Raw genomic sequence first — 24,420 nt, 5'->3', positions numbered from 1 at the left:
TATTATGTAATAGTAATAGGTAATAATAATTAATAATAATTGTGTCGACTGGTTAAATAAATTTACCAGAATCGTTATTTCCTAGTAGCAAAATTTCCATGCGCTTTTTTACTGAAACTAATTTTCACAATTCGCTTGCGCGTATCTTCTGCTTCTGTGTGGTTTTGGCCCTTCGAGCCCATGTAAACTTATCATAACCTAAACCATCTACATTGGGAAAAAACGCGAATGGAATTGTTGCTACTAACTATAAAATAACGATTCTGGTAAATTTATCTAACCAACCTCTGCGATTTCCTTTATTTCCCCAACTACCGTACAAGATTCAAGTGTTTAATTTTAGCACAATAGCAAGTCTAATTTATGTGGTCAGACAGAATCGAGGGCGGGCACCTGCTTGGCCTATACTACTGTTTACAGCCATCGCGTATATGCGTTTTCGTAACTTTTACCCAGTGCCGCCGTAACGTGCGTTTAGCAGTCATATGTACGCACATGTGCGTTTGCGGTACCTGACGAAGTCTTGAGTCTGACTGCCTGTAGCAGGTTGGGTAGATCTTTAATTGTATCAAGTGTGATGCGGTTGCCTCAACATATTGCTCTTGTTGCCATAACTAGACGCCGTTATCAAGCGGGCAGTTTGGTGGTTACCTAACGTTAGTGATGTGCAATGTCAATAAAAAACTTTTTTTAATTGAGTTTTTAGATAAAATTTGGAATCCCATACAACAACATCGAGACTTGGATGGTTTGTATTTTACATCACTAATGTTAGGTAGACATCAAACTGCCCGCTTGATAACGGGGTATAGCCATAACATAATATGTAACATAAGTCTATCGTAAGAAAATGTAAAATATCAGACGTAGGGTAAACTTTGCCTTATCGCCCCTATGACTTTTTGAGTAAACTGTCGTACTTGCTAATGAAGTTATCTGAAATGACGATTTGGAGTTTTGTCCAAGGTGTATTGTTAATTCTGATATTCAGTTACATAAACGTTGACTGATCCTAAATGATTAAAAATGAGTGGTTTGTGTTTACTTTAGTGGTGGTTGTTATTTTTAGATTTAAATATACAGAAGAATAAATAAAGAACAATTTTGTACTCTGACGATAGTATTTTGTTTTAAGAAAAATACCAAAAAGAATGAAATTAACAATCTAGTTCAGTGACACTATGTATACACAGTTGTAATAGATTATAGTAATATACAGCTATATAAAGCTATACAGTCCTTTTAAAAATAAATTAAATAAAATCAAAAACCCGACTGCCATAAAAACTAACAGGAAGAAAATAAGTGTAGTGGTCTAGAACTCTATCAAGAAGCTCATTTAAGGTTCAACAGTCGGGACCCATTACGAAGATTTTATGAGCTGGTTACGATTTGAATGGGTCCCGACTGTTGAACCTTAAATGAGCTTCTTGATAGAGTTCTAGACCACTAGACTTATTTTCTTCCTTTTAGTTTTTAAGGCAGTCGGGTTTTTTGATTTTATAAATTTAATATTTTTTATTTTATACTTTTTTGATATTTATGTGAAAACGGTAGATTCAAAGTATTATAACCCATATATATTTAGAATGGGCTAATTAGCTTTCATTCGATACCCATATTTTTACAATACAAAATATTTTTTTTATTCCTCCGCCATATTTTTTTTCGCAGACGCCATATTGAAATATTATGTAGCCTATGTCACTCTGCCAGTTATGACGAATCCAATGATACCTCAAATGTCAAAATCCGTCAAGCCGTTTAGGCTGCAGCGAGGACCAAAGAAATGGACATACATACCCACATACATACATACATATATACATACATACATACATTTCTCATATTTTTTTATTTATTTAAACAATGAATTTTACGTACCGGCTCGGGTGACTATATGAACGTCTTGGGTAAAATAGCTCGTTTTATGCTCTTGTTGTGTTGTACAATCTACTATTTGTCAAGTACTTAGTTGAAAATTGATTTAATTTGTGCCAACTTAACATGCTGCTTTCAAAAGATATTTTAATGGTATGATAACTGTCGCCAAGGGACATATTAGTGATAGGGGTATAGCGTAGCCAAAAAGATATGAGCGTTACACTCGAGACACAACCTGTGGTGTGTGTACACAGATAAAATATATGGAATGGGAGGGGACACTTACATTAACTGACTTGCACATTTAAAAATTATCATGTTTATTTTTCAATACCATGAAATGATAAGGAAAGGACGGTCAATAAGAAATTAGGCAGGACGATGTCATGGCACTTGAAACCGAGGTGAAATAAGGATTCCACATGGGCAAAATGACTTGGCAATTTTCACCTGAGTGGTCCATAGTTCGTTAGACTCAGTTGCTAGTTCACCTTTAGTTGGTGTAAAGGTTTCACGCGTCCTTGTGGTGTCTCCCAACTTATCAGTGGTACTTTTGTGTTATTTCTAAAACTATTATCAATAAATTCAAAAATAACCTTTTATGAAATCGGCCTGCCGGAAAATAATATTTTGATTATATTTTTTCTTACTAGTGTACGATTAGCTCCAATTTATAAAAGTTAAAATGAACTGCGGTGTTATCTTATCATAACTTAACTCGACAATCACTTTGTGGTGTGGCATTGATTAGGCGCGTAGTATTTAATATTAACAAATCGACTTGGTGACGTGCCGGGAACAGTTATACCAGGCGGCATTGTGCGAGACGGACGACCTTACGTATACTATACCTATTGGCGTATACAGGTCGTTTATCTAAAGCTAGCGTGTGCACGTATACAGTACAACCACGCCACGTATTCATTCTTACTAGACATATTTTGTGACGTTACGCTTAAACTAACGTATTTTTATAATATGACGGCTGTTATTGATAATCGACCTGTATTGCATGATTATTATTTATGAATGTTTTACTACCCGAATTAAAAGGCTGAGATTTAAGTTTACATTTTTTAACAAGCGGCAATCTGGTAACTTTATAAATCTCGTCCTAAATCTGAATTTAAAAAACTACACGTAGGTAATAACTAAATAATGGCGGCGTCCGAAGATAACGATAGCTTACTTGAAGAAATACAGGTAATAATAAAAATAAGCTTCGTTTATTTCCAGAAAAAAGTTGATTTTACATATAAATTGTTAGTAGAATTATTGTTTTTGTAGTGGATCCCTGATGGGTAGAAGCCGCCTCTTCCATCATTTTCCATCTTTCTCTGTGCTGGGCGGTGTTAATCCAGTTTGTTCCTGCAATCTTTATTATGTCATCAGCCCATCGCTGCTTTGGTCTTCCTTTCGATCTTTTACAAACTGGTCCAGCCCATTTTGTAGATTCCAGTGCCCACCTTCTTTCATTTAATCTAGCAATGTGGCCTGCCCATCTCCATTTTAGACATAAAGCATGTTGTAGAGCATCAGTAATATTACTTCTTCGTAATTCTTCATTTCTGGTTTTTTGTAATTTTTTTTAGCTTTAAGATACTTCTTTCCATGGAGCGTTGACAAGTTGCTAATTTAGTTTTAAAAGTCCATGTTTGGCTTCCGTATGTCAAGCATGGAAGAATACAGGTGTCCATTATTATTCTTTTAACTTTTAGATGGTAGTCACCTTTCAGTATTTCTTTCTGGGTCCAAAACTTTTTCCAGGCGCTGCTGATCCTTCTGTCTACTTCCTCTTCGTTACTTTTTTTACTGAAAGACATTCTTTTCCCAAGGTAGATATAGTAATTTACATAATCAATAGGGCTACCTGACACTTGTATTGTATTCCTGTCATGGTTTGTCATTATTTTTGTTTTGCTAGAATTCATGTGTAGCCCTATTTTCTTACTTTTCCTGTCTAGGTAATTACATTTTAATAACTTTTGTAAAGAAAAAACTTTTTCTTTCATCTCATTTTGCTGGTGATACTTACTTGATTACTATACGAGTACAGTGTGCTAGAAAATCAGATGCGGATATTATGAGGATCGATTATGTGCATCGTTGTTAATTAGTTACAATTAAATTAAATTAAATTAAAAAAAAATACAGTTAATGTTAATGAAAGGATGATTATTTTTGGACGGAATGGTATTTTTGTATGAAACAAAAAAAAATACCACACAATACTTAAATAATTTATGTGTATAATTGATTCTTAGGTTAATTACATAACCTGAAAATATCCGCACCTAATTTTCTAGCACCTTATATGTCATCGGAGCTCTATACACGTACCAAATTCAGTCAATCGGACCATTCAAATCGGGTAAAAATCGAGTTGTAAGAGTTATTAAGAGCGTTTATACCTGCTGAGCTGGCAACGTTGCATTTTTGTTAGTTTTTCTCGATTATTTCATTGAAAGAAAATTTAAAATGTTTTCTGATAGAACACTTCTTAATACCGTTAACGTATCTACTCCAATAAATATTCGTGATATGACCGGTTTTTAAAGAAAATAAAAGTTTATAACGAATAATTATTGGAGTAGACACATTAACTTGTATATTAAGAAGTGTTCTATCAGACAACATTATTAATTTTCATTCAATTTTTATGAAAACGACACGACTACGAGAAAAACTAACAAAAATGCAACGTTGCCAGCTCAGCAGATATATACGCTCTTAAGTTTGTTAATTATAAGTTAGGTTATCTTACTAATATTATAAACGCGAAAGTTTGTATGGATGGATGTTTGTTTGGATGTATGTTCGTTACTCATTCACGCAAAAACTACTGAATGGATTTGAATGAAATTTGGAACACAGGTAATATATACCCTGGATTATCATATACTACTACTATACCACATTTACTAAGACTACTTTTTATTCTGATATTCCCACGGCCTAGGGATAAAATCTCGAAATTTCAACCGCGGGGTTTAGAGTATTATTGAAATTTTGGATAGTTGTTCTTGACACAACCTCAATGAAGACCACGATCTAAATTTTGGGAACTACTAGATCGAATAGTTTAGGCGTGCGAAGCCGCGGGTAAACTCTAGGTATCTATATAGGCACACGGGTGTAAATAACACTAAACTTGTCTGTAACTTTTCAATTTATTAAGGCAATTAATTTGTTGCACCAGGGAATCATTCATCGATGTGAAAATTTACGTAGATTCGTAGTCAAGTTAAGAATGATCCATTAATCTAATTGGTGGTGCGAGCACCTATCAGTTTGCAATAACAGTCAGTTCGGGCCCACGTCTTCGCGTCGTCAATTTCGTCACAGAGTAGGGGAGAGATTGAGTGCAATTAAGCATGACAAACACTATGACTCATAGTAGTTACGAGTACGGGAAAATAATACCATAAGTACGGACGGTTCCCTAATATACTAGTTGTGTAGAAAAGTGGATACTTATGTTAGGGCACCGACTGTACGTATTTTTTCAATACATTTGCTCGAAAAGTTCACTTTCAAAGGATGTATGCATGGCTCGTAAGTTCATTTTACCGCACTAGTGCGATTTTTTAGTATTTTTAAATACTCCATTTAAAAAAAATACAAGCAAAGAGATTTAAATGATAAAAATAAAAATATAGACTTATACCTGGGTGAATATTTGGACCGTCATTATTCTCAACATCTTTCTATCGGAATTTAGAATTAACTGGTGTCAATTAAATATTGAGCCTAGCACTGCTATGTATACAGCTCCAATATGTGTCATATGTGAATGTTTATTGTATCCATTTCTTAAGAAATCTGATAAAAAAGTGTTGAGAATAATGACGGCGGTTTAAACGCCCGAATATTCACCCACCTACGACGTTGGTTTAAACTTAGTAGGCTTACTTACTAACCTCGTATCACAAATAACTATTATAATGCTACTGAAGCTGTAGTTTATTTTACGATTACCTATTCTATTTTTACCGATTGTATACCGACGAGCAAAAATAAATAATCCGTTTAGATGACCTTTTGGTAGATGACCTTTTAAAACAGGCTCAAACGTGAATAAAATTATAATGGCTGAACCGATCATGATAAATTTATTTAAACCACTTCTGCGTCACAAACTATCGAAAAAAAAATTAAAGACTTAATATTAAAATATTAGATAAGATTAATCATGTTTGATTTATTTATTTCACATTATAACGTTTTAAACTTTCGTGATTCTCACTCATAGTCAAAATACCACAAACGGGACTTATCACGCTATTATTACACAAGTAATATTTACCTCGACGTTTCGGCAACGTTACAGTTGCCGTGGTCACGAGTAGACTGAAGTGTGGGGTGTCAAGTCTGCCTAGCAGCGCGAGTTCCTAGAACTACCCGCACTTGATCACTAATAGTGCCGGCATTCGTATCACGAACTACCCGCACTTGGTCACTTTTATTAGTCACCCTAACCCCTCACCCACCCCCACCCTTTTATTTCACATTGTCAATGTCTAGGTCCTGTAAAACAAGTTATGTAATTTAATTGACTTTAAAAAAGTAGTTTCTGTAATCGTCTGTATGTTTTTTTTATTAACCGATACCTTCGTCAGCTGTGAACTTATTTTGAGAAATTTGCACTGGGTAGGTAGACTTTTTTAGACAACACAGGAAAATTTCAATGTACATAATATGAAATCTTTTAGCTCGGCCAAATTAACTATAAGAATTGTTTATGACATGATTTTAAACTGAGTCAAGAAAAGATGACTAAACATATTTCTGTTGCCATCGGGAATCAGTCTAAAGTATTCTAGTAGTTATTTACTTGATTATTTTTCCCTTTGGAGATCATAATAAATTACTAAAGTATCTACACCTAGTAAAAGTACTTCATATACCGTTCATTCTGAGAGGAAACCTGTGCCCAGCAGTGGGACGTATATAGGCTGGGATGAAGTACAATAAACAAACGCTAAATTGGATGCTGTTAAGCAATAGTGTGTTAACCCTGATTTATTCTGCAATACATTATCAACCCTTAGAAAAGGATTTTTACAGTTGACATTGTATTGCAAAATGACAGTGGGTTGACTCAGTATTGCAAAACAGCATCCAATTATACAGACACACATACCTTGATATAAGACGTAACTCTTAACTACTGAGTTACGATACTGATCGTCGCTCTCCTTACTATTGCTAACGGTCGTAACGTAACCAATACGTGGCACTCTTAATAGGCACAACGACGAGATGTCATCTGGTCCTATCCACGATGCAACAACTTTATATCGATTTTCCTATGCTAACACTTAATATTTTCGACCGAAAAAGACAACCCTCCATTTGACTGTACGACTGACTTGGCCTATTAATGTCCGCTCTATCGCAGCTACATCTCAACAGTTACTGTACAACAAGCTTTTCGGTTGCAGGACCTGACTTTGCACAAGAAGCCGGTGGTGAAGGAACGGCGGCCGAACACGCCTCGCATCATCTACGTAGCCGGCGGCTACTTCCGCCACTCCATCGACGTGTTCGAAGCCTTCAACCTGGACGACGGCTCCTGGACCACGCTGCCACGGCTTACGGTGCCGCGGTCTGGACTCGGCGCTGCTTTCCTCAAGGTAAGTCAAAGGCTTGGATCGTATAATGCCACTCACTGAGTAACTGCGGCGCAGTCAATAAGGGTGGGTGTGTTTTTACACGACTTGTCATCTAGCGAAAGACTATCATGCCATCATTAGTTCGTATTAAGCATTAGAAGTGTTGAATTGAAGTCGTGTCTCCACTTGGCGAACGGCCAAATACTGCTTAGGAACTACATCGATTCTAATTAAATTTAGGTACTATCACTGAAACATCTCAATCGAAAATTTGCACGGCTAGGATTACTTGCTGTTTTATATTTTCTTAAAATCTCGAAAATGTCTAACACTAACACAAACTATTCGTGTAATCGTTAGTACGTATCAGATGCTTTTTGAGTGCTTGAGTCCTATCCAATATTATACCAAACCATGTTTAAAACGGTCATTACAGTTTTGAAAAAAATTGGAGGCGAAAGCCCCGGGCGTGGACTTTGTTCCAACATGACTCGCGCTTAAATCTAAGCGGTCAAAGTCCACTGGCTCCAGATGAATCATCGGATTATTACTCGGAAATTCTATTGGCAGATGAGTAGTTGTACAACATAAAACCGACATCTATCAGTTATATCGGAGCGATAAAATAATGTACTTAGTCAAAAACACCTAGTAACCCTTCCCATGAATTTGTCAATTAGGTTTTATTTACTTGTTGTCGGCTACCTGAACCGCTTATGCCATTACATTATGTACATTTTATTTTATATTGCTGTTAATATAGGAAACTATTTTATTTTTCCGAATTTGAATTTCAATTTAGTATAGACGGCCAAGAAATTCCTTTACCACTCGTAAGGTTAATTTATTATCGTGATTTGTGTAGATGCCCACTTATTTTATTTTGCAACAATGACTTCGAAACGATATATCTCGTATAATTTATATTGTTGTGTTTACATAAAAATAAAATAAAGTAATCGGAATTATCATTTTACAACATTCCGAAAGATATTGAAAGGTCGTTCTCTTTACTTCTCTAATTTCCCTAGCCCCTGCCTAGTAGTAGTGCCTGGTTATCTAGTGATAAAATTCTTTAATTGGTTGGTCAGAAATAATATTAAGACATGGTTTCGCCAATACGGAATTCTGTAGCAGGCAAAGATACGAGTAGTAGGTAAATAAGTGGGTTATTATCATTGTCAAGCTTTGTTGTCATTTATGTTAAAGTATATTTATTATTTATCAAAGGTAGTTTATTGAATTCATATTAATTTAATACCCACTGTTATCTTTATTCATCGGCGAGTGGGAACCTTGTGCTCTTGGCGCCAAACCCGTTTCACGTCAACGGTGCCCAACGGAATATGAACGCTTGTGTAACATGATAAGTTTCAATTTCGTGTGCAAGTCGTAAGAGTAGGTAACGATTTATACCTAAACTTGACTTTTGTTCGAGAGAGTCCCTTCAGTACGGTAGTACTATTAGTTATTCTGTGTTTAAACATCACAGAGTAATTTCACTCACAACCTTTTTTTTCTGATGCAAGATGTCATAAAAAAATATAAAGCACTTAGGTAGGTACTTGGTTGATTATACACCCACAGGGAACGTGTAATATGTTCGTGTTGGTATGTGTGCAGGGTCTGTTCTACGCGGTGGGGGGTCGCAACACGTCACCGGGGTCGTCGTACGACAGCGACTGGGTGGACGTGTACAACCCCGCCGCCGAGCACTGGCGCCCCTGCAGCCCCATGTCCGTGCCGAGGCACAGGGTAAGTTCGCTTCACTCCACCATGCTAGCCACCACCCAGTACGTACTTCTCTGAAGCCTCTTTAAGGCCCTTCGTTCGCTAACTGGCGCGGGTGCAAGGCGCGAGCGTCCGCGCGGCGTGTTGTTTCAATAGAGCAGAGACCCGCCTCACGCAGCGCTGCTCTATTACATGACATGAAACAAACAAACACGCCGCGCGTGTGCCCGCGCCGTGCACCCCCGCGAGTAAGCGGAGGCCGTAATGCAACAAAACTTGCACAGTATTTGTCGTTCCGTCGAAATGAAGCTGAATATGCACACGTAGGAACAAAATCGCGTGCTAGAGTGAAACCTTTTTTGAAAATCAGTTTCACGGCGGTTTTTTGACAAATGTAGGAATAGAATATCAACATGACGTTAATGACGTTTGTAGCGAAATGGTTCCACCTTGATACGCGATTTAAGTTTTTCTTCGATATATTAATATTTCATGAAAGTTATGTTTTTAGTCTCGAGGCAATCTTACCAGTTTTAGGTTTGCGCGAAATTGCGTTATGAAAAATTCGAAACGTTTTTTTCTTCAAATTTTTTGAGGCGGTTTTATGAATTAAATCGTAAATTTAGCACATTATGAGAGCTGAAAATTCAGTATCATACGATTGACACTGTTGAAGGTTGCTTGAAACAAAAATACTATTGATTTGCAGGTAGGAGTAGCGGTGATGGATGGACTTTTATATGCGGTAGGCGGTTCAGCGGGTTCAGAATATCACAAATCCGTAGAATGGTAAGTGTTTTTCCCAGAGCGTATAAATAGTAAAACTATAAATAATCAGCTCCCTACAATAATTTCTCATCGACTAATAGTACGATACTACAATAGTAACCGACCTAATGTACAGTCAAGGAATTTAATTCATGGGCCACCATGGAACCTTTTCAAAGGAAGTCATTGCAACTTTTCTTGTTAATTAATGCGATGTCACTATGACGTTTACTGTGAAATGGTTCATTGAATTAAACTCCTTGACCGTTCAGGTAACTACAAAGATATTGATACGGCCAAAGTAACAAAAATATTTAATCACGACCTTAATGTTAAGTCAATAAAGTCGCGTATACGTATTTGTGCAACTTTGACCGTTTTTTTTTTTTAGTTGACTGTATATTGATCGACCAATTGTCTGGACCATAAATATGGATGGAGTGTCTAATGGTCTCCTCACATCTACCGACGCGAAAATCAGCTTAAGCAAAGCATACTTTTCGTCACATATTTTATGAGCGGCTTATCTACAAATCCTACAAACCTTATCCTTATCTACAAACCTTACCATACAAATTTGAAATGTGCTTCAACATAATTTACTGTGCATGTTTGTGAGAATGTTGGACTGTGGTAGTTACGACCCGGAGAAAGACGCGTGGTCGAAGGTGGCGCCGATGGCGAGCGCGCGGCTGGGCGTGGGCGTGGCCGTGGTCAACCGGCTGCTGTACGCCGTGGGCGGGTTCGACGGCGCGCGCCGAGTCGCCACCGCCGAGTGCTACCACCCCGAGAACAACCGCTGGACCGAGATCGCGCCCATGGCGCAGGCGCGCAGCGGCGCCGGTCAGTAACCAAATACCTATTGACCGACTTTTTCAATCTCGTATCTATGTAAATGGCCTGAAAAAATGCTTTTAAACCATTTTAACACTTATTTTCCTGACAATATCCCATTTTTACAAGCAATTTAACTTGCAATGTAGTATGTATGTCTGTATGTACAAATGTGCGGGTCAAATCTTGCAAGTTGAATTTGACCCACTTCCAGTAGCCGGATGGACTTGAAATTTGGCATACTTACTTATGTAAATCTGATGACAATACAATAATCGGATAGTGACATCCTGGTGGTCCAACTGGGATCGTCTCTGAAGGACGGAACTCTTCAACGGTTAATGGCATCGACTTGAAATTTGGCACGGAAATGTAGTTTAGATGACGATAAAAGTACAATCAACAAAAAGTACAGTCAGCAAAAAAGCTTGTATTAAAAATATTTTTTTAGTGAAGTACTTTTTTCTTATTATTAAAAATAAAAGTTACTGACTCGGTATATGTATAAAAGCTTGTAAAAAATGTATATTATCACGAAATTAGTTATTAAAATGTTCCAACAGAATTTTTTTCAGTCCATTTTCATGATGTTTTAAGGGATGGGGTATATTTTTGGACCATCGGATCGGATCTCCTGGCAACATTCAGAATCATAATTGGCAAGCTTTCTGAGTTCAAACTATTCACAGAATGCAGTCCCCTAATTTTGCATACGCAACTTCTCTTGGCGTCTCTGCTATCTCTGCTCTAATAGTGTTCGCTTGTGTCATGTCATATTTAATGTCCAGGCGTGGCAGCTCTGGGGCAGTTTATCTACGTGGTGGGCGGCTACGACGGCTCGCAGCAACTGGCCTCGGTGGAGCGTTATGACACGGAGCGCGACGTGTGGGAGCCCGCGACCGCCGTGCGCATCGCGCGCTCTGCGCTCTCGCTCACCGTGCTCGACAATAAACTATATGCCATGGGTGAGTATAGCTACACGTGACCAATGGCGCCATCATCATATCAGCCGTAGGACTTCCACTCTTGGATGTAAGCCTCCCCCATAGACCTCTTGTTGTTTCGGTTGGAAGCGGCCTGCATCCACCGTGATCCCGCGGCTTTGACCAGGCGTGGCGTGGCGTCAGATATTTTCGTGGTAAAGCCGAAGCAAAGATCGCTTACATATACATAAAATCACGACTCTTTCCCAACGGGGTAGGCAAAGACTACGTCCTTCCACTTGCTACGATCCTGGCATACAACTCTCAAGCATCAATCTTTTCATGCATGCACGTCGTCGATTGACCCGACCTTTCTTCAGAACGTCCTCGATTTGATCGTGGTAGGTACGTTCGTCTAGGTCAGGGGTCTCAATTTTTTTGACTCAAGGGCCACACTGCACTTAATGTAAATTCGTGCGGGCCAAGGCTTTGGCTGGTCATGGGGGTAATACATTAGTTAAGTAGACTTAAGTCTTCGGGGGGTACCTAGATACGAGTAACGCATAAAGAACGCACTTGGTGTTGATTATGTTCATGAGTGGCTATCTATGATTATGACCAATTACCGTCAGTGGCGGGTCTTATAAAACTCTCTCGCTTTCTTTCCGCGGGCCGGATTAGAGGGGCTCGCGGGCCGTAGTTTGGCGACCCCTGTTGGCCCATTTCATAAAGCTACAATTTACAAGCGGTACTCTCTTTTCAATGCATACTGTTAAACCAGCGGTTCTTAACCTTTTAGTTAGGAGGGACCATTTGAAAAAAATTCTGTCTTGCCATAGTCCACCAACTGTTTGAAGGTACACACGCGTCAATACACGGTCAAAGTAAAATTGTAAATGAATGAATGGTTGCGACCGCTACTTGACTGGCGCGTCGTTTTGCCTATTCGTTGTTGATGGCTTCGCGGACCATTTCGAGTTCTTCCAGGGACCACCAGTGGTCCGTGGACCACCGGTTAAGAACCACTGTGTTAAACAAAGACTACCGCTTGTAAATTGTAACTTGTAGCTTCGTGAAATAGGGCACTGATCTAGGCCTTCCTCTTCCAACGTTCCCATTCACGCTCGTCTTATAGATCTGCCTAGTCAATCTGTTTTCATTCATTCTCTCAACATGCCCAAACCATCCAAACATCCCTTTCTCAATCCGTGTGACTACCTTCATTTACACTACAACGTAAACCACTTACATCGCACGTGCATCAATCGTGTAGATCGCTTACATCTTTCATAAATCGTGTATGTCTTGTCCTAACTATATGTCGTGTATGTATGTCGATAGATGGGGGGGAGAGTAAACCTATCTACTTTTCGGCAGAAACGAAAACAATAATAATCGTCTCCACATTAAAAGTGTGTTGTTTCAACTAAGTTTCTGTTGCAGGCGGCTACGACGGCACGTCGTTCCTCGACATCGTGGAGGTGTACGACCCTAGCACGAGCCAGTGGCAGCCGGGCCCGCCGCTGACGTCGGTGCGGTCGGGGCACGCGTCGGCCGTGTGCTACCAGCACGTGGCGCTCTGCGCGGAGCTCGCCGACGCGGAGGCCGAGCTCGCGCGCCGCGCCAAGCGCCCGCCCTCCGCCACATCCTCGCGCGGCGACGACATACCCATGGCCGGCAACATCATAGGCACGCTATCCAATAACAACTGCCGGGGATGCTTATAGCGGCCGCCCGTCTAGGCGAGTGAGATGTGAAGCGACGGCAGCTGGTCGCAAAACGCGACCGCGGACGAGGGCCCAACCTGTTTTGCTGCAATCACATAGTGGATATGTTCCGTCGACTTAAGTTTATAGGAACCCGCTAAATATTACGTAAAAAGACTATTTGTGTAATAAACTGAAACTGAAACCTCTTGTCGACCGCCGCACGGAGTGACGCGTGACGCGCGGTGACCGAGACGCCGGCTGGTCGTTGTGAAGTGACGATTGCATAGTCAAAAGTTAAAACTATGTTATACTTTTCAGTTGCAATGTGACCGATAAGTGCGTTATATTTATACTTTTTTGTATAATTAAAATAATGTAAATATATTGTTAAGGGCTCTTTGTAAGGAAAACAAAGACTGTTATGGGAATAAAAGATTGAATATCGATTTAGAGAATATTATTTACCAAAATGTGTGTAATACAAGTAATGATCATCAAAACAACTTAATAAGTAGTTATGAAGAAAACTTATAAGTACATTCTAAATTAGTTAATTGAAGTATCATTTAAACGTTATACATCGTGTTATTTTTTATTTCCGTTAACTTGATGGGGACACTACAGGTCAAATGACGTTAATTTCTCAAAGACACTAGTGACCTAACTCTTACTGTCCAAAAGATAATTAATTATTAGCAGTAACACCATAGTAAAAGAGGACGAGTAGGTTCACTATGAAAAAAAGTACATCGCGCGGCTTTAAATGAGTGCGCGCCGGTTGACGCGTTTATTTATTTTATTTTATTTTAATTAGTAGTATATAAGTGTAGAGTGATAGTTTCGTGCAGGGACACATGAAAAAATAATAAATGCTTACCTAACTACATATTATAAACAATATAGTTATAGTATTATGTGTAGGTAAACATGAGTAGTATGTACAGTCAAGTGCAAAGATATCGATACGGCCAAAATTGCAAAAATATGTATACGCGACTCTATGCACTTAACATTAAGGCCGTGTATACATATTTTTGCAACTTTGGCCGTGTCGATATCTTTGCCCTTGACTGTACACAGTCGCCATCACCAGCACCACTCCGGCGAATTTATAAATAATGTTTTTAAATTTAGTATAATAATAATAATATAGCGACATTATTTTTTTATATTTTTTTTACAAAATACGCTGGATGACGTCACAGTGAGACAGCCACGTTCCATTGCCTAGAAAAATTCAGGTCGTACATAACATAATCTGTGGCATTACAATGTGACAATGATACAAGCACGGTTTAGGGTCCTAAATGAACCATGACAAATAGTTTTATTTATTTATCTTCTTTTAGCTTCAATTATTCCTATATTTGTTTAATGGTGTGATAGTAAATAGATATTATATTTACTAGTAACGTCGTAATTTAATAATTTAATTTGTAAAAATACATTGGAAATACTCGTATACATTTCCGACTTTACGATAAATGAAAACTGTTTAAAGCCGGGTGCGCATCATGTAATTAAAGTTCTATCTTTGTCACTCTTTGCTATTATAAGCAGGACAGCAACATTTCAAACTGTCAATTTGCTTTAGTGTAGACCTGCTTTATAACTGCCTTTGTGACGGTACACTGCAGGGGTCAAATGAAGGTCATTACTTAAATTTTGATTATTTTATTCAGTTTATCACATTTTTGGAATCTGATTTCTGAAAACGCTTCACAAAGCCTATTTCTCCAAACGGTTTTCGATTTATTATACGTTGCCAAAAATTAGGACATCCCAATTTAACAAAGGAAAGTTAAACATGTGGTTTTTTTTTAAATCTCTCTACGTCAATGTCACTTAGTTGTAGTTTGTCAAGTTTGTTTATTTTACAATTTAATTATTAACAATGACTGAAGATATGCATGAAAAAAAGATTTTTGTTCTCGAAATAAAATGTTTTTTCAATTTTACGAAAAAGTTAATCAAAATATCAGGTAGTTCACATCAGCCTGCCGAAGTTAACGGAAATAAAAAAACACGGGGTATTCTTGTAATTTTTTGCAACGTAATCAATTTAAAGCCTGACAATTATTATATGAGGTTCAGTCATTTTTCGGAATTTCATTGGAACTAGTTGCTAACAACACTGATGACAATTTTCAAGGCTGTTATGTCATCATATCATAAGTAAATATTCTCGAATCATCGTATCTAAAATGACAGTGCTTGGGCGCAACATCGAAATCGATGACACAGAATCGTGTTCAAGATTAAACTGTTTTATCTTTATAGGGTTACTATATTAATCAAAGAAGTTAAATGAAATAGAGGCATAATAAAACATAAGCAAGTTCCGAAAGCTGTGTCATTATATAAATCATGCGATATGGTTATCGGCCTTGTCACTGAGGTGTTGTTAACGAAAGTATCAAAAACTTGAAATGGTAGAGATGACGTACGAAAAGTTAACATTTCTCACATTTCTGACCACTTCTAACATTGTTACCGAGCTAAGAGAGAGCAGATAAAGCTGATGTTTATGACAAACCTCAAAATAAGTGGACTGGCTGTCTTCCATATTATTTTTGACGGCATCTTGGGCTTAAAATAGTTATATATCCTATGTATGTATTTACAATAAATAATCTTAAGCTAAATAATAGACAGTCGGTTTGCAATTTGAGACAGTGGTGCAGTACCACGGTAGTTTCTTTACAAATGGTCAACCGACAGTGAGGTCTTCAGATGTTCAGGTTTTACAACAATACTTTGTCTATTGATGCAAGCACAAAAACAATAAGATCAAACAAAACCAAATTATGTATAAGAATAATCCGTATCAAGAACAAGAAATTAATCTTATGTAATCGATTCATCCCAGCTACAATACAATACTGAATTCAATTAAATACTAAAATATCGTACATTTTAATTTTTAATTTTAAGTAATTCAGTCGGCGATGCTAATCCATTATAGATAAACCTGAACAAGTTTTAAGCACGGTCGACATCTGCACATGCTGTAATTTACTCTAGGAAGGCAGTAAAGTTCATTGTCTAACACAAATTGCTTATAATTCAACAATAACCTAAACTATAACCACTGAAATAGTGGATCTGCTAATTGCTGCATAATATATTGATTACCGTACTAGTTTTCTTCGTCGCCTGTAACAGTATATTCTTACATCAGGTATATCAGACTCGTCATTTTTAGAAACCAGATTCTCATTTGCCGGTTTAATATTTACAGAGCTCGTTAGTGTGTTGGCGGACGGTTGTATTTCTGAAGAAGTATTGCAGGTAGATAACTCTCTGGTAGGCGTTGACGTAGCCAGTGCCTTCAGTGGAGTAAATTGATTTTCTGACGTATTAATTTGGACAACATTCGCATCTGGAGGCTGGACACCACTGGATATTACAATGGTATTCACCAATCCAATATCTTCTGTCACTGCTTCAAGGTTGGGAGTATCGTCAATCCTAGTATTACTAACGATTTCTTTTGATTCCTTTTCTACAGTCAACTTTTCTTCATCAGTTTTGGTTTTTAAACTCATGTTTTCGATAGGAACAAGTGTATCTTCAAAAACTTTAGGCAAGTCATTATCAATGGCTTCTCCACAAGATTCATTTTCTTTGTTACTATTATTTATGGCCGGTTTATTTAGTTCTGCTATAATCTGATTTTCTGTAATATTGGAATCCTTTACTGCCTCGCTAAAAGGAAACATTTTGTCTTCTTTAGAATTCTTATTACTCTTTGCATGATCTTTATTTTTTTCGTTACATTTTAAAGAACCACTTTTTGTTTTCTTTTCAGATTTAGTAACATTTCGTGTGTCCTTCGATTTATCACGCGATACTGCTGGTTTCTCCTCGATTATTAAAGGTGTTCCAGCAGTAGGATCTATTTTTTTTCCAAGTTTACTTTGATTTATTGTTTCTTCGGACGTTTCACTTGATGCTATTATCCTTACTTCAGATATTGTATATTCAGATGCTACAGCATTGCTGTTAATATCCTTATCAGGTCTAATAGTGTTGGACGCTTCTTCAGAATTTTCCACCAATGTCATTAACTTTACATCAGATATAACATGTGTATCTACAACATCACTTTCTGTTTTCCCATCGAGCCTATACGCATTCGATGTTTCTTTACACTTTTCAAATGAAGCTACTGCTTTTACTTCCGGCATTAAATGTGCTACCACAACATTGCTTTCAGAGTTAGATGTTTTTGTTTCTGTACATTCTTCATTGGGTGCTACTGCTTTTACCTTGGGCTTTGAATGTGTTTCAATAGTATTGCTCTTTATTATCTGAATGGGTTTATTTACATATATTTCTTTTGGCTTATCACTAGTTGCAGCAGTGCTTACTTCCAGTTTAGTACCCTTAGGCGTGTCCTTGCATTTTTTATTAGATTCCGCTATTTGAACTTCTGCCACTAAAGCTGTTCCAAGATCATCTATTTTAAATTCCTTTGCAGATTTATTTCGATCAAGTTGTTCTTCCATTTTTTTTTCTTCTTCTGAAAGTAAAGTTGTTTTACCACTATGGGCGGTTGTTGAATTTACGATATCTGACAAATTTATGTCATTTAAATCTTTAACATCCTTACTTAATAAAACGTCAGATTTTTTGTGTTTATTATAATGTACACGACTTTTATTGTCCTTAGTATTCATAGATTTATTTTTTTCTTCCAAGTGTAAAGAGTCTGATTTAGGACAAATCGCATTTAGATCAGGTCCTGATATTTCTTTTTTAGCTGCTAGTGTTCGAACATTGTTTTGCTTGACCTGCAGAGGAATTCCGTCCAGCGCGTCTTCGCATACGGCCGAGTAGCTATTGGCAGTCTGCGTAGGCGCCAGCTTTGGAGCGAGCTCTAGATCTTCGGGAGCTATCAAACTGCTACTGTCGCCAAACAATTCAATAAACTTATTTCTAGCTTTAGCGTCTTTATCCTTATCCGTTTTAGACCTAGTTTTTCTTGTAGGAGTTTTGTCTTTAGAAATATCTCTATGGGACTTCTTTTTAATTTTATGTTTCTTTTTAGTGTCTGGCAGTTCGTTTTCTTTAAGCTGAACTTGAGTATCATCGATGGTTTCGTCACTTAACTCTAAATCACCTTCTACAATATTCCTTATGGAAGATAGTTTTTGTTCTAGTATATTTGATTCTGCCTCGTTTTTGTCCATTTTCAAAATCTTGGCAGATACACTTTTGGACTCCGCATTACTGGGCCATTTAGATGACTCCACAGTTTTAGCAACATTCGGGATTTTAATGCTGTCATTGACTGAAGGTGAATCCTTATGCAGTAAACTTGGTCTTCTATCTTTACTACTATGTATGATTGTTTCGGTTTTATTACTTTTGGTATCCTGAACCACATCAGTGTTAATTTTTTGACCCTTTAGTGGTATTTTGTACTTCGAAATTTTACAACTTTTTTCTTCCTCATGCAATTTCTCTTCGGTATGTTTAGATCTTAAGTTATCTTTAACATTATCTTTCTTAGTACTTTGGGGATCATGCATATCTGCCAGATGCCTCGGAATTCCCATATCATGATTGACATCTTGAATACCTTTGTTAATAGTACCGTCACCAGGCGGTATAGCAGAATCGGACACGGGTTTATCTAAGTCTGCATAGATACTGTTTACAAGTTCATCATTGATTTGACTTTGTTGATAAGCTTCTCTCAGTTTGAAGGGATGATGTTCATGAGGAACTTGCCTCTCATTACGCCTTACTTCATCAGTATGTGGGTATTGGTCTCCTCTAAATCTCTTTAATGGTGGTTGATCATAGTCCCCATGAATTTGTGTTAAACTTGCCAGTTTATTTTTACCTGCATAGGTGTCTGAATAGTAGTTCCTATCCATGTCTGGGTTTTGATCACTCCTACCTCTATCAGGATAAGGGCGTCGTTCGCGGCGTCTCTGCTGGTATCTTTCACCATTTTCCATCCATCTATGTCTATCAAACTGTTGAAAAAAACGGTCATCTCCAAACTCTCGCTTGCCATAGCGAGCTCTGTCAGGACTATATTTGTTTCTAATAGGATATGGCAAGTCATGTTTATCTCTGATCATATTTCTTTCATTTTCGTAAAATCTTCTACTCCTATTTTTATTAAAACTGTCTCTTGGTGTATCATTGTAGTTTATCCGTTTATCTTGTGGGCCAGATGACTCATTATAAACCCTACAATGCTGTGGTTCATCTCGAACTCTCTTCTGGCTTCTTTGTGGTTCATCTCCTAAAGAAGTGTTTTTAGATGTTTTTGGTTCTAATGCAGAATACATATCCTCAAATTCTTCATCTGAGCTGAATTTCAAAAATTGTTGGCTGAAACAGACAATCATTTTTAAAACATTATCTTTAAGCCAATGGAAACTTTGAACTTGATATGCACCCACTTTTTATTGTTGTATTGGCACAACATTTTGCAGTTATGCATAGTTTAGATAGCAATGTAATAATTTAGTCCACTCCTTGATAGTACCATCAACCTGATCTGATGATGGAGTCAGAAGCACTAGAGGCACTGGAAGTCCAAGACAGAACAACATATCCTAGCCATGTTTGAGCTTTTTAGAATAATCTTAGAGCAGTCATTCTCAAAGTGTGCTCTGGGGAGCCCTGGGGCTCTGCAAAAGTACCATACCATAATTAAAACAAGTACTTATGGTGTACTGTGTAAGGAAAAGAATTACAACTTCCCATTCCCATAAATATTGAATTAGTTGTTTTAGGGCAACAACAACAAATATTTAATTTTGGAATAGGGTTCCATTGTCAATAAAGTTTGAGAACCATTGTCTTAGTCTTAGGTCTTAGGGGGTACTTTAACTGAGAATAGTATCTATCGATGGGAGAATGGTATCTATCTGATGATGGATCAGTTAGGTAAACTCTGGAAATCCAAGATAAAACGATCTAACCTAGCCTTCTTTGGGCTTGGTAGAATAGTCTTAAGGTGTATTTTGACCAAAGGTGATTTCTATGGTCTGATGATGAAGCAGGCAGTTACCACAATAGCAAGCTTTTTAAAGTATAATTATTAAAGATGCAATTTCCTATATAACACAACACTGTATTATTTATTATATCCAGGATAAAAAGTAGCTTATAGTTTACAACTCTATAATTTGTGACCTTCTCCCACGCTACACACAAGTAAATAAATAAGTAAATACTATCAATCTATTCTGTTTTTCCTGGCTATTGATGACATTTATTCCAAAATCATTTCAGTTTCAGTAGTACACCAAGTGTACCTTTTCATTACATTACGAAGATTGCAACAAAGTCATATGTTAAACTAAGGTAATTAATTAAGCAATCTTATTTTCTGCCTAGTCAGTTTAAATCCATTTCAAACTGAAAAAACATACCTGGTTAGTGTAGATATTCTTCTATCCGTTACACTTCCCCCTTGAAATTTATCATCATGGTAGTTCTCTCTGTGGTCAGGAAAGGCCTCATTTTGGCGAGGTTCATTTTCCTTACTGGTATTTCTGGCAATGGTTTTGGCACTTTCTCCAACTTTGTTCTCTGTGCTTAATGATTTGCTAGATTTTTCAGTTGCAGTAGAGCTGTTATCTGATGGCGATTTTCTGTTAATAAAGACAAGCTAATTATTTATCCATCATCCTTGTCTACATGTCCGACTTCTGGGCACAGACCTACTCTTAGAATAAGGTATCCTATTGCATTTTAAAAAAAATAGCTACAATTAACCTCTTCACCACCGAAGGCCTACTGTACTGTCCACGTAGACCACACGTCATACGCACGACATCGTCATGCTTGTGTGCAGTTTGCTTGTATCCTACGTAGAAAGGAACAAAACTGTGTCCACGGTACTGAGAATTATTCATAGGAGCTGCTTGACGATGCGTTGCATCTCCGTGGACACAGTTTCGTTCTTTCCCACACAGGATGTAAGCAAGCTGCACACTAGCGTCAATTGACGATGTCGTGCGTGTGACGTACGGTCTACGTGGACAGTAGGCCTAGTCATCTAGTTGTGACAGCCAATGGAATTCCTCATCCGCCACGGTCATCTATACATGACCAACATTCAACTCGAAATTAATTCTTCTGCAATGGAATTAAAAATTAATTTGATTTGTTGCCGGTTGGTTACAGAGCATGTCACTTTGTTTGTTTTGTAGCAGTGAAGAGGTTAACACGATTTTTATAAATTTAAATTATTCTGCACTCTGCGCTCATCGTGGCTCTTGTCTTTAATATATACGACAGGATACTGATAGGTAGCAAGCAGTTTAAAGTTAGGTACCTAAATTCCTCCCTTTGTTTTAGATCTTCTGTCCTGTTAGGGTTATTTTTCTTTTTCACATTTCCTTCAGCTTTCACTTTATAAACATTCATTAGTTTTTGTCTGTGGTCAGGCTTATCTTGAAACTGTTTTAACACCAACATGTCCTTTCTGAAAAAATGATCAATAATTGAGTTTGGATTATGTGAATTCAAGTAATGTATGATTTTAATAATTTTGTTTTTTTTTCCAAAAAAAAAAGAACATCATATAGTAGATTCCAGCAAACAGTGGCGTGGCATGCATATTCTCTATTTTATGTGTGTACTGATACCATGTGTGGTGAGCACCTTAGCCCCGCAATAAACAAAGAATGAGCTTGCTGTACCGTAAGCTTTATTTTTGTTTATAAAAATAAAAGCAAGCAACTCTAGCTTCCGCTTATGTCTAGTGTATTAGACACATTATTATAATCAATAAAATATGTAGTATAGATAGTGCCACAAGCGTTGAAGTGAATGATTACACACACAGTTACATTAAGAAACGATTGCACAAAAGGAGAATGAATGAAATGAATGAGTAGATCTCAAAATCCTGCTGTCATTACATGACATGTTGTAGCTGTGTGCGTAATCAAATCATTCACTTCAACTCTCGTGACACTACCTATTGTAACTTGGTAAGGTCATGTCATGCAGTTGTACTCACTCTATGTTAAGGTTTTTAATCATATCAGTCTTTCTCTTAATCTCAGCCCTGGCACTTTTGAGAAGAGAAGAATAGTTTGTTTCTAGTTTTTTCAACTCTGCCGATAAGTTGTCGTAATCCTGCAAAATACTCTAAAAAATCAATGCTCATCCATTCAATAGCCGTCTTACACATATCTGATGACAGCTTGCATTACGATACATGTCTTTTTTTTGCATTCCAACAATCATTGAGGCAGAATTACTATTACAGTCCCAAGTCTTTAGATGAAGTATATCCTTACAAATATTATAATTGCTAAAGTAACACTGTATGTCTATCATTTACCTCTTCACACTAAACTGCTTAACCAATTTAGATTAAATTTGGTTTGGAGATAGTCTCAGATGCTGGGAGGGACATAAGATAGTTTTTAAGTCAGCAAATTAGCAATAAATTAATTCTTGGCAGAAAAGTTGCATGCTAGTACTAAATATTGTTCTTTGCATACTGTATGCCACCAACAAATCGATGAAATGTCCTCAAAATATATTTTTATTCCTCAAAATATTTAGTCGGGCACATAGTTAAAAATGGCCAGAAGTAAAATGAGTCAATTAAACATTTAAAAAAGGCAGGTACAGTCAGCATCAAAAGTATCTGGTTACTTTTGTACTTTGTTGTTTTACAGCCACATACTTACCATCATACAAGATTGACAAATATGTTAATGTGTCAGAGTAAAAGAGTGACCAGCTACTTTTGATGCTGACCATACAAGCAAGATACAAAGGAACTGGCTAGCATTGCATGTTGCTTGATTTAAAACCAACTGAGCACAACCAAATTTATGTAAAACCGAATCCACAAGCTCATAATCATACTTACATATGATTGCACAACAGTTAAAGAATGGCTTTGCATGACCCTACTCCTCAAGTACGTAGGCATATATATGAGGATACCAAGTGGGCAATTCTGCTTTGATGCAACAGCCATGGCATCTCAGGAGTAGGGTCCTTGGAAACTAATCCTTAACATGGCAATGCTCAAGAAGCAATATAAATCAGTAATAAGTGTAAATAATATGTGATTTAGGTAGTTGGACTTGATAGGGTTATTAAATATAAAAAAGCCATGTATAGTTAAAACAAAAAATCAATGACAATCAAGGCATTTAACAAGAACTTACTTTTTGCAATGCTGTCATGGAGTCTGCATATTGTGCCAACTTTTGTTTCAACTCATCATTTTCAGCCCTCAACTGGAATATTAAAGCAAGCTTAGAAAATTTGTGTCATCGAGTAGCATAGCGATGCATGATAACGAACAGTACAACAAAAGGGACTACACAGGTATTTAGACATGGTTACGTGTGCTGAATAGTCTAATACAAAAAGAAATAGTAGTTGCAAGAGTAAACGAACACTAATAAATAAATTGGCGGCAAAACAACGCATTCTTACCTCGTTGACTACATTAACGTCGTTAAAATTTTCCAAATCATCGTATATATCTTCCATGGTGAGTTTTTCCGCAATAAGAAACAACAAATGCTAAAAACTAAAATAGGGCTATGAGAATTACTGATTTTTGGGATTCATTAGATATAAAAAGCAATAGAAAACATTTTATTTTACTTTCGCAGCAATAGGTTTGCCTATTAGTAAAACCTTTTTTTTTTTTACTGGACTTGGGCTGTTGGGCTTGTAATAGAATGACATGCCAGACAGAGACAGCATTCACCAGTGTTGCCAACGACTCTGAACATGATGCGCCATTTTTCACAGCTTGCCTAATGTAGCCAAATTTGAACTGAAGCGCCTAAAAAAGTAGTGTTCAGTCAAATTTCATAACTCTAAGGGGCTGTAACCTTAGTAAGATTATCCAAAATATGAGTACGGAACCCTACACTGCGCTTAGCCAGTTTTTTTGATAATTTTGCATGTTAATTTTAAATATTTATTTATGAATTT

At 37.2% G+C, this 24,420-nt stretch overlaps 2 protein-coding genes across 3 annotated transcripts in view; one reads left to right on the top strand and one right to left on the bottom strand.

Annotated features, from left to right (window-relative positions):
* Positions 1–13,910, top strand: part of LOC141433207 (kelch-like ECH-associated protein 1B) — an 86,461-nt gene extending 72,551 nt beyond the window's left edge. Inside the window, exons 8-13 of the mRNA XM_074095138.1 lie at positions 7,329–7,520; positions 9,123–9,254; positions 9,940–10,019; positions 10,636–10,841; positions 11,621–11,797; positions 13,199–13,910. Of these exons, the coding sequence (XP_073951239.1) occupies positions 7,329–7,520; positions 9,123–9,254; positions 9,940–10,019; positions 10,636–10,841; positions 11,621–11,797; positions 13,199–13,482 (1,071 nt within the window). The 3' untranslated portion in view covers positions 13,483–13,910. The remainder of the gene's footprint in view (positions 1–7,328; positions 7,521–9,122; positions 9,255–9,939; positions 10,020–10,635; positions 10,842–11,620; positions 11,798–13,198) is intronic.
* On the bottom strand, positions 13,905–24,146 carry LOC141433206 (uncharacterized). 2 transcript variants are annotated; one of them, XM_074095136.1, is made up of 6 exons: positions 23,911–24,146; positions 23,637–23,708; positions 22,466–22,596; positions 21,776–21,925; positions 20,868–21,089; positions 13,905–19,818 (listed from the first exon to the last, which is right to left on the bottom strand). In XM_074095136.1, exons 1-6 carry the CDS (start codon positions 23,965–23,967, stop codon positions 16,596–16,598), a joined length of 3,855 nt encoding a protein of 1,284 aa, XP_073951237.1. In that variant the 5' UTR covers positions 23,968–24,146; the 3' UTR covers positions 13,905–16,595. The 2 variants fall into 2 exon arrangements, with proteins under 2 accessions (XP_073951237.1, XP_073951238.1); XM_074095137.1 differs by having other exon boundaries at positions 22,466–22,584.
* Positions 24,147–24,420: the final 274 nt, after the last annotated feature.

Source organism: Choristoneura fumiferana, chromosome 12 (assembly GCF_025370935.1).
Source record: "Choristoneura fumiferana chromosome 12, NRCan_CFum_1, whole genome shotgun sequence".
Lineage (NCBI taxonomy): Eukaryota > Metazoa > Arthropoda > Insecta > Lepidoptera > Tortricidae > Choristoneura > Choristoneura fumiferana.
Note: the sequence above shows the minus strand (reverse complement) of the source record. Positions and strands in the feature narration are given on the sequence as shown.